The 20355-nt window shown below is 33.8% G+C and overlaps 1 protein-coding gene across 1 annotated transcript in view; it reads left to right on the forward strand.

The window, feature by feature from the left end:
* The window catches only part of CSMD1 (CUB and Sushi multiple domains 1), a 2413561-nt gene that overhangs the window by 1905214 nt on the left and 487992 nt on the right, over nucleotides 1-20355 (forward strand). Inside the window, exon 34 of the mRNA XM_074209535.1 lies at nucleotides 19038-19229. Within this exon, the coding sequence (XP_074065636.1) occupies nucleotides 19038-19229 (192 nt within the window). The remainder of the gene's footprint in view (nucleotides 1-19037; nucleotides 19230-20355) is intronic.

Genomic DNA, 20355 nt, shown 5'->3' on the forward strand with positions numbered 1-20355 from the left:
GGAGCAAGATGCCTGCTTTTCAGTGTTAATTAACCTGATAGAGATTTAAGTAAGAGAGGCATCATTCACCCATCTGCTCTCTGATCTAATGAAATGGAAGCTTTCTGAAATAAGGGAAATTTCAAATCTTTTGTAACAAAAATATGTTTACAACTTATTCACTTTTGACAGTATTTCTAAATGTGTATAAATATAAAAACATATACACATGTTATGCATATTTCAATATATGATATTTCTAATCAGTTGGAGAAAATCTTTGGATTTCAAATTTAATGATTGTTAATTTTGGAGAGAAAAATTTCAGCAATTAGAAGCCAATTCATGTAGCATAAATTTGTCAGGGAATAAAATGAAGCAAAATAGACAATTCTTTCTAAGAATTTTTAGTGAAGGAAAGGATAGAGATAGGGTGGTCCTATCTAGAGAATGGGAAAATCAAATAGAAGTTTTCTATGAATATGAGGATCTGAACTTTTTTATGGACAATAAATTGTGGAGGAAGTAAAGAAGAAAAGGAAAATAATTAATCAAGCTTCTAAAAGAAATGGAGTAGATGGCATTAAGGGCATAATAAAGAAGTTAGCTAAAAGGGTAACACATCTCAACTTTTCCTCTGAAACTCAGGAAAAGAAGAAATTTGAGGCACAGAGTAGGAGGATGACAAAAGTATTTAATAAGTGCTAGGGATACCAAAACAGAAAAATATAAGACTCCCTGATGATGATTAAGAAGCTCATACTTTAATATAGAAAACAGTACATATGAAAGGTTACAGATAGGAGTTAGAGAGGTCTGTTTGGGATCAGAACTGTGTGTTACAGCATTGGTTCTGCTTATACAGAATAATCAGAAGACCTGGACTGGAGAACAAAAAAGGAGTTTATTTGCTCTTCTCGAGAAGAGGGCACAGCATCCATAAATTATAGCTCTAGAAGGAATGCAAAGTGCCAAGGTGTGCAAGTCCCTTTTACCCTAAGCCCTATTGCAGTCCCAACCCTCTACTTCCTATTGGCTAGATAGCTGGGCTCACAATCTTTCAGCAAGTAGCTAACCAATTGGCGCAAAGCATTTTCAAGTTCTATTTGCATAATTATTCAGATTCAGTTTTACTCTATCAAAGGGAGATAATTTGTTTTACCCTATGAGAGATAATTCTGTATCCCTCCATATATATATATATATATATATATATATATATATATATATATATATATATATAAAATTTTTGTTACCACCTGACCTTGGGGAAGTAGAAACTTTGCAACTCTTGATGACCTGGCTTTGGGAAAAAGGAAGACTCATCTAAACCATGAGGGAGGTTTCACTCAGCTGTAGTCCTACTCGGGTCTCATAGTTAACGTCTCTTTAATGTCATTTCAACTGCTATAAATAGTTGTTTAACTATTTGACAGTACCAAGGACTTTGGGGGCAAGTGCTTTCTTTTCTGGATCTTCATTAAGTACATTGGTAGTTCTTGAAAGAATATTTGCCAACTTGCATCTTCACTAAATGTATCCCAGGATGAAGATTGTGGGCATGGTACTGAAAGCATTGCAATGTCTGAGGCTCTTGGGCTCAGAGCTATTTCCATTGGATTCTTAAAGAAGCTGGTTCAACTTACTTAGAACATGCTTCCTTATGTCTCTCCCTCAGGATACTTAGTTGGAGTTAGGTAAACTGGCATATATGTGAGCAAGCAGATGATGAGTTCAGATTTGATTCTGATTCAATTTTTTCAGTAAATTTGAAAGATTTTTACTTTTCAAAGTTTCTAGGGAACCTTGAGAATGATAATTTGGAACACCTGTTGGGGAAGGTGTGTGAGTCAATTACAGAAGATTAGTATGTGACAATGAGCCAGGTTAAAATTAGATATCAAATTAGCAATGGAACTCCTCAGCATGTTTGCATAATTTCCTCCACTGGGCCCAAAGTAGGAGCAAGGAAGGTGAATATTGAGGATGACTCAGAATTAAGAATTGATAGGATGAGGCTTGAACTCAAGGTATTCATAGGTGGAGAACAATATGTTTTAAATTGTAAATTATGTTACTAAAACTGTGAAAGGAGGGGAAGGAGACTGGATCCAGGAAGATGAACTAGGAGAATAAGCAAGGAGATAATAAAGGTTGTGTGTCAAGGATGAGGAATATGACTAGAAGTAATGTGACAGGAAGATGAAAGAAAGGAAAAAAAGGGAAACCAGGAAGGGAGGAAAGAAAGAAGCAGGTATTAAGCACCAACTATGTGCTTAACATCGTATTAAGTGTTCTACAAATTGTTTTGCATTTGATCCTGTTAACCATAAGTTCCTTAGGTTAAAAATGAAATAATAGAGTTAGTTTTATGCATGAAGTTTTATTCTCTAGACTCTTACCAAAAACCCATGGGTGGATGGCACCCTTATGAATGCTAATACAGAAGAAGGAAAAATAATTAATTTTTATATAAAGTACCATACAGGGCCAGCTAGATGGCGCAGTGGATAGAGCACTGACCCTGGCATCAGGAGTACCTGAGTTCAAATCCAGCCTCAGACACTTAATAATTACCTAACTGTATGGCCTTGGACAAGCCACTTAACCCCATTTGCCTTGCAAAAAAACCTAAAAAAAAAATCTTTAAAAAAAAGTATCATACAAATTTTGGTGACTAACAAATCAGGTTTCACATCTTACATAGAGGTGTCACAAATCTTAATTTATAACTTCTGTATCCTGTTTTACAAAGTTTATTCCATTGTAGAAAACTGATAAGAATTAGGATAGAAGGAAGACCATTGTATCCTATTATGGGGATACATCAATTCCTGCTAAACTTAGCATATTTAGTTGATTTTCCACAGCTGTAAAATTTCAAATTTACAAATATATTTTGTAATATCAAATCAGAGGAAATAGGTTAATGAGATAGAGAGGCAGTGTCCATCTTTAAATCTCTTTTGCTAAGAACATGATTCCTGACTAGGGCAAAGGTCAGCATCTAGACCTACCTTTCAGATTTACAGACTTCAACTAGGGATTAATATACTGATTTTAAATCAGAAATTAATTCCAAATTTAAAAATATTAGATTAGACAATTCCCACAACATCCCTAAGAAGTAGGTGTTATAATTATCCCCAATTTATAGCTGTGAAAACCAAGGCAAACAGAGATTAAGTAATTTGTTCAGGATTATACAGCTAGTAACTCTCTGATGTCAGATTTTAATTCCAGGTATAGTTGATTTCAGACCCAGTAGTCTTAAGAGCATAGTTTATTATCATCAAAAAGGAAATCTTAAGAGTTTTTCAAGGAAGGAAATAAAAAGATTTTAAGGGACATTAATCACCTTGCATATTAAGAAGAGGAAAGTAATTTTGAACCTGCTTTAATTTGGAACAAAAATCATGAATGGATGGAGAAGAAACAGAATAATGGCAAAAGAAAGATCCGTGTAACAGTGTGAAGTAAAAAGTGTGCCTACTCCACTATATAGTTTGATCAATAAATCAGCATCTATTAATTACTCACTATGAGCCAGAAACTGTACTAGGCCCTAAAGACAGAAGGATAAAACTTAAACAGTTATTGTTCTTAAGGAACTTATATTTTATCAGAGGAGACAATGTGTGTATGTAAAAATATGCATACATTGTCTACTAATATATATACATATTTATGCATTTATGTTTAAATGCAATCAAATACATATAAACTAATAAGAAAAAGTACTAGAGATAGGATTAGTGAAGATGCCAAGTAGAAGACGATTTTTTGAGTGGAGATTTTAAAGTAAAAGAGATTCTACTAGTCAGAGGTTAGGAGGAGTGCATTAATTTTTTTTCCTAGACCAAAAGAAAAAAAAACAAGAAGATAGAATGTTGTTTATGAGGATCATCAAGAAATGTTGATAGAAATATCAGCATTAGAGAAAGTGATGAAGATTAGATATTCCAGAGAAAGACAAGTTTCCTAATTTCCCAAAAGATGACCACTGTGAAAGGGAGAGATCTGAGGTGAAAGGAAGTTGTTAGACTAAGAAGGAACTCCAGAAGGTCAACTTTGAGGCAATTTGTTGGTATTCACAGGTGGATGCTTTATATATCTCTGAAGGAATGAATAGTTGTGAATTCCAAGCAATTGGCTATTCACTTCTGTCATTTACACTTCACAAAAGTCTCAAAGGTGCCTGTAGAAAGTGTTTTTACACATCTTTGCCCAAGGCTTTTATCAGCCTTATAAGTAATTGAGTAGTTGTTAATTCTAAAGCTAACAGCTGTGCATACCTATGATTAACATTTCAAAAACATGTTAAAGGTACCTTTAGGGATCAATTTTTTTTCCCTCTGAAAGTGTCTGTTTTCAGCAGTAAAAAAAGAAAGTTTTGGGTACAGTTTAATAAGGGAAACTCTTAACCAGGATTTCTCATAATTTAGCATCATCAAAAACTAAATTAAAGATTCTTTGATTTGCAGGTAAAAATTGAAGTACAAACTGCTTTACTCTGCTAATAAAATGCAAAAGGTAATAAAGAATTCATAGGCCAATATTACTTCAGTTTATCATAAAAAATATAATCCTACCTTTAAAATTTACTTAAACATTTGACACTACAAAACTACATATCAGAGCTTAGAAACTAACTTAGAATAAGTATTGCAATTTTAGGCAATGTAAATTTTATAATACTCATTTTTTCTAAGAGTTGATGAAAGTGATAAGTAGAGAAGTTAAAAGGCTTGTCCAGGGTTGCATGGGTGGCAATTAGCAGAACAAAGATTCAAACCAGGGTCTCAATTATAAATCTAATCAGTGCTCTTTCTACTACTCAGTGCCTCCTCATCAAGACAACTTCTCATCATTGCTTATGTTATTTTTATGTATTATAGAAGTGTCTTTACTTTGCAACATTTAAGTACTCATCCAGTTTCTTATTTTTTTTTTTTGGTAGCTTCATAACTTTAAGGCTGAAAGGACTTCATAGGTTTCCTACTTCTTACTCTTTAAACTTAATATGAGGTAACTGAGGTTGAATAATAAAGGGTTTTGTACAGGTTCACAGAGATAAACAAAGATCAGATCCCAGATTCTGTCTCCAAATTGAATGGATTCTTGTTTGTTTTTCTCTCCTGTACATTAGTTGTATTTTGGGGATTAAAAGTAGGGTAGTTGTTTTTTTGTTGTTGTTGTTGGTTTTAGGTTTTTGTAAGGCAAAGGGAGTTAAGTGGCTTGCCAAGACCACACAGCTAGGTAATTATTAAGTGTCTGAGGTTGGATTTGAACTCAGGTACTCCTGACTCCAGGGCCTGTGCTCTATTAACTGAGCCACCTAGCCTCCCCCAGGGTAGTTTTTCTAAAAAAACTAAAGAAATTGTCAAAAATGACACAGAACCCAGACATGTGTGTGTGTGTGTATGTATGTATGTACTGCTGGAGAATTCATCAACTCAGAAGTCCTAGAATCCTTTAGGAAAGAATTCCTTCCACTTTGGTCCTTCAATAAATTCAGAAGCAGGGTTACAAAATAAATTTAGCTTTAATTGATGGGGAATTTTCAGTTGTATAGCCAGCCAAGAAACAAAGGGAGAAACAAATATAAATAAGGGTTGTTGGGGTTTTTTTTCACAACCTTAGGGCAACATTACAGTCATTTTTCTTTTTTGGAAGATTAAGTAGTTGGGATCTGATGGGGAGTGCAAAGAAAGGGGAAGGAGGAGTGGAAAGAATATCTTAATTTTGGTTTTGTAACTTGTTTACCTTATTATCTAAGGAGTTGCCAAAGATCTGGTATATTCAGGTGGGGATGTTTCTCTTGTTCATCTCATCAGATCGTTTTAGTGGGCCAGAATTCACTAGTTTAACTAATTAGAATATTATGGAGGCCTCTTTCAAAAGAGAAATAATACATTTATTCTATTGTTGAATAAAAAAATAGATTGACAGTCTTCCTTTTCAATAATCTCTAAGGCTACTTTTATTCTGGAGAGAAAATGTTCTCCCAACCTCATACCATTCAAGTTTTATCCACTTTCTCCAGAGTATTTATGTATATGTTAATGAATATTTAGAGCAGCTAGATGGGTCAGTGGATGGGACTGGAGACAGGAATACCTTTGTTAAATTCAGTCTCAGACACTTAACCAGGTGTGTGACCTGGATGAGGGATGATTGATTCAATCTAAGTGAAAAAAAATGCACAAACCACCTGCCCAGAGTTAAGAATGGCTTAGATTTTAATTCACAGGTTACTGCAAAGTTCACATGTTATTACAGAAAGTTCACAAGTTACTACAGAAAGTGCACAGGTGAAGCACTCTGGAGAAGCAGCAAGATAGTGAGTGACATAAAGGATAGACTGATTAGCAGAAGCTAAGGTTTACAAAAGGTTAAAGTGTTTAAGAGAAAAAGGCAGGATAGATGTTTAGATCAATATAGATACAGCCACATGGAGCTGGGGTCATATTGGTAGTTACAAGCTGAGAAGGGAATAGTCAGGTTAAACATGGCAAAGGGAAAAGAGAAGAGACAGTGGAAAGAAGGGAGGAAGAAATGGTAGGGAGCCTAGGAGAGAAAGAGGAGAGAAAAGAAGCTTAGATCAACATAGATTCAGTCACTTGAACTGGGGTCATATTGTTCCACCACGTGGCCAAACTCTGTGAGAGAGATAGCCAGATTATATACATACATATATATGTATATATATACATATATATGTATATATCTCCACTCAAATACCTTTCCTGGTAGTGGAACAAGGTTGGTCCTTGAGCAGTTTAGCACTTGGCTCCCTGGCAGTTTCCAAGGAATGGCTAAGTCAGTATTCATTATACATGGATGGCATTCTGTATGCTACATATTACATGCTAAGCTTTTCCTGGCCCAAAGGGCAGAACCAAAAGCTCGACATGGTTTAAGAAATGGAGAGAATGGAGAAAGCCTTCTATAGTACAGAAAAGATTACAGCATTTTCTCAATGCTGTGCTTCAACCTTGGGCAAGTCACTTAACCTGTTTGTTTTAATCCACTGGAGAAAGAAATGGAAAATCACTCCAGTATCTTTGTCAAGAAACCCCATAGACAATATGGTTCTAAAGTCACGGAAAATGGGACACAAGGGAAAAATGAACAGCATATTGTTCTTCTCATGAATCAACACAAACGTTATAGTTATTTTTTTTATTTTGTTTACTTAGCTAGTAAGGTTACAGTTTTCAAAAGTAAGTCAAGGATACACAAGACAAAATCAAATCCGTGAACAGTTGCAGACAGCAGGAGAACGTTGGTGCCCATCTCTGTTCCTCCACAATGTAGCTAATCATCAGGTCCTAATTACTTCATCGAGCTGGAAGTGAGTGTCAACAAGTCAGAGGAACAAGGACCCATCTCCTATAATTTCTTTTCTCCCCAAATGCCAGCCCAGGATTACACAGGCACTTCTCAAAAGTGTCTGTATCTCTTAAGAAATGTCTTTTTTATAACTATTTTTTTCTTGCTCTCATCTAGCTAAAGTTCCCACTATTTCCATTGCTTTTAAGGTATTATTTTTTGTTTGCATGTGTGCATGATGATCAGGTGTCAGTGGGAATTGCTTCAGGACATGACCAAAGCATACCACGGTTGCTTAAACTGAGAAGGTTGGATTTTTTTTTTCTCAGTAATTCAATATTCTTATTGTCACAAAGCAAAAATAATGGTTCTCTCTTGTCCTTGGCAATAGGAATTCAAAATGTAACATAATTTTAGTTCAGGAATGATTATCCTTCCTGCATTTATGATCACAATATCATAATGATTAGACATTTACATTTCAAAGTATTTTCTTTGGAACAAGCTCATTCTGAGCATTCATATTCCCGGAGAATTTTCTTAATTTTAGTCTCTAAACAAACAGCATATTGTTCTCCTCATGAATCAATACAAGCTTTATGCTTATTGTTTTTTTATTTTGTGAAATGAAAAAAATGAGTGAGAAGAATTTTTAAATGTCATTTTCTTTTTTTAGGTTTTTTTTTTTGCAAGGCAAATGGGGTTAAGTGGCTTGCCCAAGGCTACACAGCTAGGTAATTATTAAGTGTCTGAGACCGGATTTGAACCCAGGTACTTCTGACTCCAAGGCCAGTGCTTTATCCACTACGCCACCTAGCTGCCCCTAAATGTTATTTTCAAATAACATCATCAGTACAGTGTTACTACTCTTAATATAGAATCTTATGGAACCATGTTTTGATTTGAACTATCACTTCTTGAATTCCTAATTTCATACTATACCATTTTTCCCATTGATGAAACAAAATACCATGACTCTACAGCATTTTACTTCTTTTCTTGAGATAGAAAGAAAGAATGAAGGAAGAAAGAAACAAAAGGTGAATGGAGAAAGAACAGGGAGAGGAAAAAATAGAGAAGGAAGAATGAAATAGTGAAGAATAATCAATGATCATACCAACAAGAAATCAAATACCAAATATTTAGTAAGCACTTACCTTTTGCATATCCCTGTGCTAAACATTGGGAAACATATATAGATGGTATGCCACAAGGTCCCTTCTCTCATCTGTCTCACAGATTAGTAATGGAAAAAGAACTGACAGGTAACTGTAATATATAGTACTGTATGATACTTTATATGATTTAGAGAATTACAAAACTAACTGTTAGGAGTCTTTAACAATTGAAAAGAATAAAATAATTCTGGAGGAGTTTGTCTTTTAATTGGAGTTTAAAGGATGGAGAAACAAAGAGATTAAAAACAAATTATTATATTATTCAATTTGATTTATTTATTCTAACTTATGAATAAAATGCTTTATTACTCAAATCCAATACTTGCTAAGACAGACATGAGATAAGAAATACATAAGAGAAAATTTTAAAAAGTGAATGTAGTGTTCATTCAGATTCTGTAGGATTTTTTGTTTTGTTTTGTTTTGTTTTTCTTTCTCTGAATGCATATAGCATTGTCCATAGTTGATCTCCTAGGGTTGTCCTAGCTACATTTCATAATTATTTGGAGGACATAGCTCTTAAAATCATCAGACCATATTTCTAAAGTTGTCCAGAGATTCTCTTGTCCAACTTTCTCATTTTACATATGTGGAAACAAAGGTATCTTGAGGTTAAAGAGAAGTGACTAAGATCACAAAAAAGTATCAGACTTGGTTTTTTAAATTTAGATCCTCTGACTATAGATGATTCAAAGTAAAAATCCTAAATGCAAATTCCAATTCTTTCCAGATGTAAATTCTTTCTTGGGTATCACAAGTTCAAAACAATGCTATTTAATAAAATAGCGTGAAACAAAAGAAACAATTACCAAATAAATCTGTAACATTCTTCCTCACAAATACATGTCAGTAGGAAGACTGGACCTATAAAAGTCACATGTGTGAAAGTAAACATGTAGGGAACATGGGACCAGTGAATGAGTATGGTGGGAGATAAACAGCAGGAAAACTTACCTGGAGCAAATTTGTCATGGATGGGGGGGGGGGGGCAGGAGGGAATGTTGAAGGAGAGACTACATATCTAATATGCTCCAGGGCTCCTGTAGCATCTGGTAATATTGTCATGCCTACTCACTGCTGAGTGTGGCTCTCTGTTGTGTCTGGGCTTGCTGGACATCATGTCTGTCATATAGGATATACTTTGTCACATCTTTATTGTTCCCACATTTCTATTTTTCTTAGACTTTGCTGCCCTCCACTAGATGTGTCATTCTGCTGTTCTCTGTGTCTTTTGAAAAGTATTGTCTGGGGACAGCTAGGTGGCGCAGTGGCTAGAGCACCGGCCCTGGAGTCAGGAGAACCTGAGTTCAAATGTGGCCTCAGACACTTAATAATTACCTAGCTGTATGGCCTTGGGCAAGCCACTTAACCCCATTTGCCTTGCAAAAACCTAAAAAAAAAAAAAAAATTGTCTGATCAGATTTTGGACTTGCACTTTTCAGGTCAACTTACAATGTTTCTGAGTTCTAGTCTTATAGACTGTGATGATGGCTATTGAACTTTTCTCTAATAAGGACAGACTGGTGAACTTTGAACCACTATGATCCCGTAAGCAAAAGTCAGGAAAAATCCTTTGTAACTAAGATGGAAAGCAGCAAGTATAGCAGAGAGAATATGATCTGGAGATAAAGGATCTGGATTTAAATATCATCTCTCTCCTGTACCATCTGAATGACTTTGGAACAAATCAACCTACTAAACCACCATTCCTTCAAATGCAAAATGGAACAATTTGGTTTTTTTTTTTTAATTTAAATTTATTTTTATTAAAGATATTATTTGAGTTTTACATTTTTCCCCAATCTTGCTTCCCTCCTCCCCCCCCACAGAAAGCACTCTGTCAGTCTTTACTTTGTTTCCATGTTGTACCTTGATCCAAATTGGGTGTGATGAGAGAGAAATCATATCCATAAAGAGAAGTCTAAGAGGTAACAAGATCAGACAATAAGATATCTGTTTTTTTCCTAAATTAAAGGGAATTGTCCTTGCACTTTGTTCAAACTCCACAGCTCCTTATCTGGATATAGATGGTATTCTCCTTTGCAGACAGCCCAAAATTGTTCCCAATTGTTGCATGATGGAATGAGCAAGTCCTTCAAGGTTGAACATCACTCCCATGTTGCTGTTAGGGTGTACAGTGTTTTTCTGGTCTCACTCAGCATCAGTTCATGAAAATCCCTCCAGGTTTCCCTGAAATCCCATCCCTCCTGGTTTCTAATAGAACAATAGTGTCCCATGACATACATATACCACAGTTTGCTAAGCCATTCCCCAGTTGACGGACATTTACTGGATTTCCAATTCTTTGCCACTACAAAGAGGGCTGCTATAAATATTTTTGTACAAGTAATGTTTTTACCCTTTTTCCTCATCTCTTCAGGGTATAGACTCAGTAGTGGTATTGCTGGGTCAAAGGGTATGCACATTTTTGTTGCCCTTTTGGCATAGTTCCAAATAGCTCTCTAGAAAGGTTGGATGAGTTCACAAAAATGGGACAATCTGAATGGGGGAAGGGCTCTTTTCTTGCTCAATATCTTCCATCTCCCATTTTTTCCCTTTTAACTTACCTGTTTGTAGTACAAATCACAGTCATTAGATAACTGTTTGAGAAAGTTAGAAAATCCCAATATTTTGACTTGACATGAAAATTAATTTTAAGAAAAGCAATATATTAATGAAGAAGGCCAGACACATAACCAGTACTCCTTTTATTAAATATATCTTGAAATGTGACTTTGTTCAGTTCTGCTTCACTTAAATCTAATTCTAGTACAAACCAAGAACATCACTTCTTGATGGCATTGGTTGTCTACTAAAACAAAGGACATACAACAGCATGTCTTGCAACATCAAGCCTCTTCAATTTTGTACTCTGTTTTTGACAGGGAAAAATCTTGCTGTTTTTTTTACTCGTGTGTTTTTGTATGTATATGAGTAATATTAAAATCTCCATCACTTAAAAATCTACATTTTAATGTCCTAAAGGAAGTATTTCTGAAATAATCTTCTCTTCTTCTTACTCAAAATTCTTTAGACTGATGCATGCAGCCCATGATTCACTCTCACCTTTTACTACCATCTCTTGCCTTAGAATTGTTTGGAATTATTTTAATGTGTCTTGCCTACCAAAGAGCTAACTCTATTGAAGGAAGGAAGAAGAAAAGCCAAATAAAGCCTTGAAAAGACTCAGGGTAGTAACAAAATGAAAATTTTTTTCCTTACTCTTTTTAAACATACCTGGGTTGCAAAAATGACTTCTTTACCAAGATAGGTAGGAACTGTTGAAACTTAAAATAGAAGAGTAAAGGACAGAGATAAGTACCATAAATTTGTGTCACTTTTAACTGGGCTTGCTTCCTTTCATCAAAAGTATTCCTACATTTAATTCATGACAACTTTTATCTTAGCTTTTCTTTTAAAGTAACCCCAATTTACTTTACATAGAGGATGATCACATTTGGGGGATGCAATAGCACACATTAAATGTTTTCTTCTTTTCAAAAGATCTTTTATCCCCACAAAAATCCAACTGATAATTTTAAAAGATCTGATGAATATGTGGTTGCATTAAAACCATTATATACTGTCCATGCAAAAAAAGGAATCTATAAAAGATTAAATTTGAATATATTAATCTTGTGCTAAATGATTTTTTACTGAGGGTGGGGAGTTAGGGGAAAGGATGAGTTATAAATTTTTTAAAATATAGAAAAGACCATTGTCTTTTTAAAGTTGAAATGTATAGGGGTGGCTAGGTGGCATAGTGGATAAAGCACCGGCCCTGGAGTCAGGAGTACCTGGGTTCAAATCCCGTCTCAGATACTTAATAATTACTTAGCTGTGTGGCCTTGGGCAAGCCACTTCCTTGCAAAAACCTAAAAAAAAAACTTGAAATGTGTATTTGCTACTAAGATTATAATCTGGCCTCACATTAGTACAGAAAAAAAAAACAAGGAAGTATACTAGAAAGGTCTCTAACATTTGGTATCAAAGGATTTTAATCTTGACTGTTCTTTTCTGCCTGTGTGACCTTGGGCAAGCCACAGTAGCTCAATTGGTCTCTTTACCTCTGAGATATGGGTGATTTTAAGTGATTTCTTAGATTCTAGAGTGACCTTCTGACTCTAATACAATCAAGATTCATACCCAGATTCTTTGACTCTAAATCCATTGTTCTTTCTCCTGTATTGTTTTGATTCCCTTAGATGAACCAGAGTGGTTCATTTACTTCTAGCATCTATCAATGATCATGTTTTTTAATTTTTTTTTGTTTTTATGGAACAATGGGATTAATTGACTTGTCCAAGGTCACACAGTAAGGATAAAATGTCCGAGGTCAGATTCAAACTTAGATCCTCCTGACTCTAAGGGTCACCTAGCTGCCCCAATAAATATCTTTCTTTTAAGAACACCAGTTAACAGCAAATCTTATCTTACAAAAAGCACAAATTAGAAATATGTTTTCCTTTTGTCAAAGAATTCTTTATAAAGTTCTTCTATAAAATGGAACCCCAATTTCTTTAAGAATACAATTCAATTTACAGAAATGTTACTTTACATTTCATAATCATTTCATATGAAGTAAGGTACCCCAATACCTTAAGGGAGAAAAGATAACACATGACCAACTGATAGTAAATCAATAATATTTTCTTTTTTATGTAATTTATTTCTTCTACTTTTTGCAAAGATAGTTTTGAGCATTCATTTTTTGCTAAGAATTTGAGCTCCACATTTTTCTCCCTTCCTTATTTCCCTCCCCTCCCTTTGACAACAAGCAATCTGATTTAGGTTATAAATGTATAACTATGTTAAACATATTTCATATTAGTCATGGTGTGAAAGAAAAATTAGAATAAAAAGGAAATAAAGCCATGAGAGGAGGGAAAAAACATTAAACACAAAACAAATTTTATAAGTTGAAAATAGCATTCTTTGATCTTCATTTAGACCCCATACTTCTTTCTCTGAACATGGATAATATTTTTCCATCATAGGTACTATAGAATTGTCTTTGATCTTTCTACTATTGAGAAGAGTTAAGTCTAATATATTTGTTCATATAATTAATTAAAACAAGTAGAACTTTTACAAAGGGATATAATAGACTACAGCCTACCTCTATCATTTTCCATATTGTGTCCTATTTTTACTCTAGTGGTTATGAAGTGGAATCTCAAAATTGTTTTAATATTCATTTTCTAATTACTAAGTAATTTGGTACATTTTTCATATGGCTATAGATAGTCTGAGTTTCTCCTCTTGAGAACTGTCTGTTCATATCTTTAGACTATCAATTGGAGAATAGAGTTTTTTTTCTAATAAACTTGAATTAGTTCCTTATCTATCTTGAAAATCACACATATGTCAGAGAAACTTGCTGCCCAAAAAAATACCTAATTGTTTACCTTTTAATCTTAGCTTTTTAGATTTATGCAAAAAACTTTAATTTTCTATAATTAAAATTATCCATTTTATCTTCTATAAGTTTGTATTTTCCTCACAAATTTTAATTACTAGGTAAATGTAAGCAGTTACCATTATCAAAGGATATCTTTAGAACTACATCATTAAATGTATTTCCTAAAAACACAGCAAGTGAACCATGGAATAACTTGAGTCATTGGTAGTATTTGCTCCCTATGATATAATTTTTCTTCATTTTAGTGAGGTAAGGAAATATTTGACATTTGAATTTATTTTAGGTAAAACACACACACACACACACACACACACACACACACATTTTAGACATAACCTATAATTATCCAGGAAATCATGCCCAGAAATACTTTGTGTGATTCCATCTGTCTGTGTGTTTTTGTCACATTTTTTTACAAAAAGAAATGTAGGACTAGTATGTTTAAACTCAGTTCAGTATATTTTCTCCATGACTACAGTGAATCAAGGCTATAAGGAATTCCTGAAGCAATAGTGTAGACATATACCCAAGATATTCAAGGGTTTCTGAAAGTCATTTTTATGATCAAAACTGTTCCAGAAATCATGTGAGAATTTGCAATTGTACACGACACTTCAGTTCCCCTTCTAAGGTAAAAGCAAAACCAGAATGGTGCAACAGAAATTATTGCTTTCTTTTTTATGGAAAAAAATCTAGAGATGTTCAGAATCACCAAAATCCCATATGGAGAAAAAAATGCTTTAAAAAAAATAAAATGTATCTTACAGCACATAAAATGAATACTCAAAAAAAAAAAAAAGAATGAGTGCATGTTTCACTACTAACTTTGTTATGACCCTGAAGGTGTAAAAGCAATTTCTGACCCCAACTTTAGCATCTTTTTGGGGGGAGCTCTCATATTACTCTCTGTATAAGCCTTATTGCCATTTCCCAGGCAACATTTTCCATCAACTCAAAAACAAAAGTAAAATAACATGAGGCCTTATTTCAAAGTGTAAACTATAATATTTCCCACTGCATTGCTTAAAATTGTTTTTCTCATGTCTTGTTATTGCTTTTGTAATCTGACCAACAATAATCCCAAAAGCTTTCTTTCTTCTTACGTCATAACACTAAAAAAGAAGTGGGTTTGGGTAGGGGGAAAAGAGAGAACATATGCACTTTTGAGCTTTAGTAATTGATGTTTTAGTGACCTTAAATACATATACTTGCCCTTAAGGATGTCTTCCTAGGTGCCTATGTAAAATTCTATGTGTTTTTATATACTTTGCATTAAACTTAGGCAAATTACTACAAAAACAATAGCAATGACAACAACAATGATAGCAGTAATACCTAGCATTTAAATGGCACTTTAAGATTTGTTAAGCACTGTACTTAGGTTGCTCTTTTCTTCCTCTTAACCTTCTGAAGGAAGTGCTAATATTTATTGTTTTATTTATTTATTAGTTTTAATTAGTCTTTTTTAAAAAAATAGAACCCTAGCTTCTCCCATAATCCCTTACCTATCACTTCCCAGAATAACTATCCCATAAAACAAATATTGTTTTTTTAGAGATAAAAGAAGAACATACACTACTGACAAATATATACAAACATTTGAAAATACATTCTAAGGAAAATAGCTCTGAACCTGTAATCTCTGAAAAGGGGTTAGGTAGAAGAATCTTCTCATATCTCTTCTTCTGAGCTATTCTTGCTCTTTGTGTATATGTGTATGTAGACTTATAAGTGTGACTGTTTTTTCTATTTACATTGTCATAGTCATTTGTGTACATTGTTTTATCTGAACAATCATAGTACCTAGATCCTCCAGGTATATGAGACTGCTCTTTTCCTTTAAGTTGCCAACCAATGAGGTACCATTCTCAGAGGGTAAAGTCTGAACCATTAGATAATGAAGATTATATTTTTGTTTCTCCTAAAAAAATACAATTAGCATTTCTAGTGCAAATTTTAATGAAACAAAGGAAAAGATACTATCTAAGAAAAAAATCATCTATCCATCATTTGATAAATGATCAAGAAGAGAAAGTGAAGAGTTCCAAGTGTGATAACTTTTTTTCTTTTGGATTGGATCTGTAATTTCATCTGAGTTGGAAGCTTCTACTGAGAAACTTCCTAAACCATACAGAACAGCACCTTCTTTGCAACAATATAGATTTTGTGAGTTTCCTTAGTTTACAAAAGCTAGGATATTTCAGGGCCAGGACTTGAACACAGGTCATCCTGTCTCCAAAGTCAGAGCATAATTTACTACCTAACACAGTCTCTCATGAAAACTTGATTTGAAACAAATCAATTCAACAGGCATGTATTGTGTGCGAGACCAGACCCAATATCATTTTTGTTCTATTAGGAATGCAAGTCATTAATAGCAGAAAGGTAGACGCACATGCATGTGTGTGAGTATGGATGTAAAAGATATATTAAAGTAAAGTTTTCCCTGGATAATAACATAGAAAGGGAACTATTAGACTTTAGTCTCCTCTAAATCTTTGACATTTTGAGAGCAGAACTGGAAGCAAATGAGTGGAAGTTTCAGAGAAACAAATAGGGGCTTGATGAAATAGAAAAAACATAAGTTACATTAGTTGAAGCCATAGTTGTTATCTCTTGATGTTATTACGTTTTCATATTGAATTTCTTTGAAGGGTTGTTGATAATAGGATAATAGACAAAAAACTTGGAGGGACTTAGGGATCATTTAAACCAATTTACAAATGAAGAAACAGAGGTCTACAGCAGTTAAAGGATTCACCTAAAATCACAAAATAGACATTTTAGAAGGGATCATTTTTCACGAATGGATTAATTTCTGGAGTCCTTTCACCTCTGAAGTACTTGATGGTAAAGATGGAATGTCAATAAAGGGACCAAATGTTAAGTAATGTTCCTGAATTGAGACTAAGCATGGGCATTGTCAAGAGCTGATGACTCTACTAAAAAATCATCATCATTTCTTTCTCTCAATTGCCTGTCCTGAAATTTCGACCATACATGTTACTCCTGTTGAAATGGGAAAAACAATGTACAGATATCATCTCTCTTAAGAAAAAGGAATATTTTTTATTTTATTGTCTCAGTTATATGTAAAAAACTCCAACTTTTTATTATTTTCATCCCTACCCCCATCTTCTCCTCCCCCCTTGAGAGATAGAGATTATATATATGTACAATCATATAAAATATGCTTCCATATTAACCACATTGTGAAAGAGAACACAGACCAAAAACCAAGAGAAGAAAACTAAAGTTTAAAAAGCATGTTTTGATCTATATTTGGTTGGATTTATCAAGTTTTGACAAGGGAAAGTTGAGGTCTCTCACTAGCTTCCTCCTGTGACTCTTTTAACTTTTCCTTTAAGAATATCAAAGCTATATCATTTAGTGTATATATATATATATATATATATATATATATATATGTTAAGTATTGATAGTAATTCCTTATCAACTGTATCTTTTAGCAAAGTGTAGTTTCCCTACTAATTTCTGTTAATTAGATCTAATTTTGCTTTTTTGCTTTGAGATCATGATTGCTGTAACTGTTTTTTGTTTTTTGTTTTTTTTGCTTCACCTGAAACTTACATTCTACTTCAGGTTCTTATTTTTTTTAAATGGATTTTTCTGTTTCAATTGTGTATAAGGTAAACAACAGAATGTCTGCTTCCCTTTTATGAGGTAGTTCATTCCAGTCATATTCACAGTTATGAATACTATGTATTTATCTTCATCCTATTTTTCCATGTTTATTCATTTTTCACTTTTTTTTTAACTCTGATTCTCCTTGAAAAGAATTGTCTTCAAGGATTGTGCCTTGATCTTCCCTGCCTCCACAGTAACTATGGTTTTTATTGTTGTTTTTTGATCATTTTTAGCCTATTCCTTAACTTTTAAATTTCAGTTATAAAGCTCAACTCTGCCTCTGGGGTCCAGGGGTATTGTACCATCTTTAGGTCTTTTGTTCTGCTGTTATCAGAGCCACTTCTAAGGATCTGAAAGTTTTCAGTTCTCACACAATGGTATAGTTTAAGTGCAGTCACTACTTTCTTGACCTGTGATCTGATAGCCCAGCCTCCACACGTACTTCATTATTCCCTGAAGCCTCTGCTACAAATGTTCTTGTTCCTTCTGCCCCTGGGAAAGAAATAGTCCTTTTCAGCCCTGTCCTTGAGACAAAGGACTCCATTCTCCTGTCAGAGATTGCAAGAACTTCTTTCTGCCCTGGAATTTTGACCAGGACTCCTATTCTTGAACTGCAAATTCTGATACATGTATTCTTTTTCATCCTGGGACTACAACCCAGAACTGTATATGGACAACACAAAAGGGTTCTGCTCCTAGTGCCAGCAAGGACTTCCTTGTAATTTCTTTTTAACCAGTTGTCCCATTTCCTACTGTGTTCTGAGAGCTGCTGAAGCTGCTGTCCTGATAATGCAGCTGCCCCAAAGGTCTAGCCTGTATTGCACTTCTACCGTCCACCACCACTATCCCAATGAGATATATCTTTCCTGCCAACCTTCTAAGTTATTTTGGTATGGAAAAGCATTTCACTCCCTCTTTTTGGTTCTAGAGCTCCAAAATGTGATTTGAGGTAATATGGTAAAATTGTTTGGAGAGGAACTTGGGGGAGTTTAAGTGAGTTTCTATTATTCAATCTTCTTGGGTCTTCCCTAAGACCATTTCTCTTCTCATAACAATACAGATTCATTAATCACTTTACTAAGTTGGCAACTTGGGATTGAAGTTCCTAAATAAATTTCTCTTGTTCTCCCTCCAAGTAAAAATATTACTTAAAAGTTTGTGTATTTGTGATGTGAACTCTGACTTATGAAATAAATAAACATTAAACAAATATGTGATTTTAATGTTGAAATATATTTTAACTTGTTTGTTGATTTAAAGTAGGAAGAAAATTAATTGTGGCTCTTATCCTTGTTTGTTTCACCATTGGGAGCTGACCAGAATATATCACAAACAATGTCTTTCTTAGTGAATGTGTTCATATGGGGGACAAACTACTTTCATGTTCTTGTAAATCAAAAAAATGCTCCAATAAAGAAGTATAAATTTTGTAAATGTTATCCAAATATATTAATCTATTTGCTAATTTTTCATAGCATCTATTGCATCCACTTGCAATGACCCTGGTATGCCTCAAAATGGCACCCGCTATGGAGACAGCCGAGAACCTGGAGATACCATAACTTTTCAATGTGATCCTGGATATCAGCTTCAAGGTCAGACTAAAATCACTTGTGTGCAACTAAATAACCGATTCTTCTGGCAGCCCGACCCTCCTACATGCATAGGTAGGTTTTTATTGTTGTTTTTCATCACTCATTTTTGAAAAAGACTAATGACATAATTGGTCTTCTATATAGAAAAGAAGCAAAATAAACATTAAACCTTTTAGTGTATAATTAAATTGTTATATTTCAATTAATTTATACTTCAAAAGTTGCAAAAATGTGCCTTACATATTAACTGAAACTCTGAAATCTGTTGCCTGATACTCTTTAAATTTTCTGAATATCTTCTATAATTTTTTGAGTTGGTAAGATGCTGCAGTATATAAGCAAAAGAGTTGGAGTTCCAATCTTGCTACTGCATTACTCTCCTTCTGTGACCTTGAATAGGTCCTTTCCCCTTTCCTCCTTTTCTTTAGCCACAAAATGAAAGAGTTGTATGAAATGGTCTATAAAGTCTTTTTTTCTATCTAAATTCTAAAATAATAATAATAATAACTAATTTATATAAAGTTTTACATATTTTTTAAATTTGGCTTGGCAAATGAGAAGTTAAGTTCTGTAGATGTGAAAATTTTTGATTTATAAAAGAACTAAAGTTTAGAGAGATTAAGTGGTTAGATTAGTGACATATAACTAAGTATACTCAAATAGTGGGAAGGTAACTAGAATCTGGATGCATTATTTTGTGTAATAAAATTTTCCTTATAAAATAAACATTTAAACACAAATACTTCAAAGTGTAGAGATTCATGACCTTATAAGTCTGCCTATAGTTTTAATGTGGAAAGTTACTTGTAATATAATCTATTCACTTAAAGTCACTTTCCCCTTTATTTCTCAAATATTTAGTATCATTTAAGATTTTTCATTGAAAATTAGAAATTATTCCCTTCTAAATGAATCACTTCAATGGAAAAAAATTCATGGAGAAATGGCTATTAGCCAGACCTTGCACTAGGGGGCAGAGATATATAGAAAAAAAGGGGAGAGAAGAGAAGATTGGAGAGGAAAAAACAAGAGAAAAGAAAAGGAAAAGGAGAAGAGAGGAGAAAGAAAAAGATAAAGAAAAGGGAAAAAGGAAAAGAAAGATTTTCCTCAAGGAGCTTGCATTCCAATGGGAGAAAGCAGTGTAAACATAAATCTGTAAATAAAAATTATACAGCATCAGAAGAGGACTCACATAGAA

This window comes from Macrotis lagotis, chromosome 1 (genome assembly GCF_037893015.1).
Source record: "Macrotis lagotis isolate mMagLag1 chromosome 1, bilby.v1.9.chrom.fasta, whole genome shotgun sequence".
Lineage (NCBI taxonomy): Eukaryota > Metazoa > Chordata > Mammalia > Peramelemorphia > Peramelidae > Macrotis > Macrotis lagotis.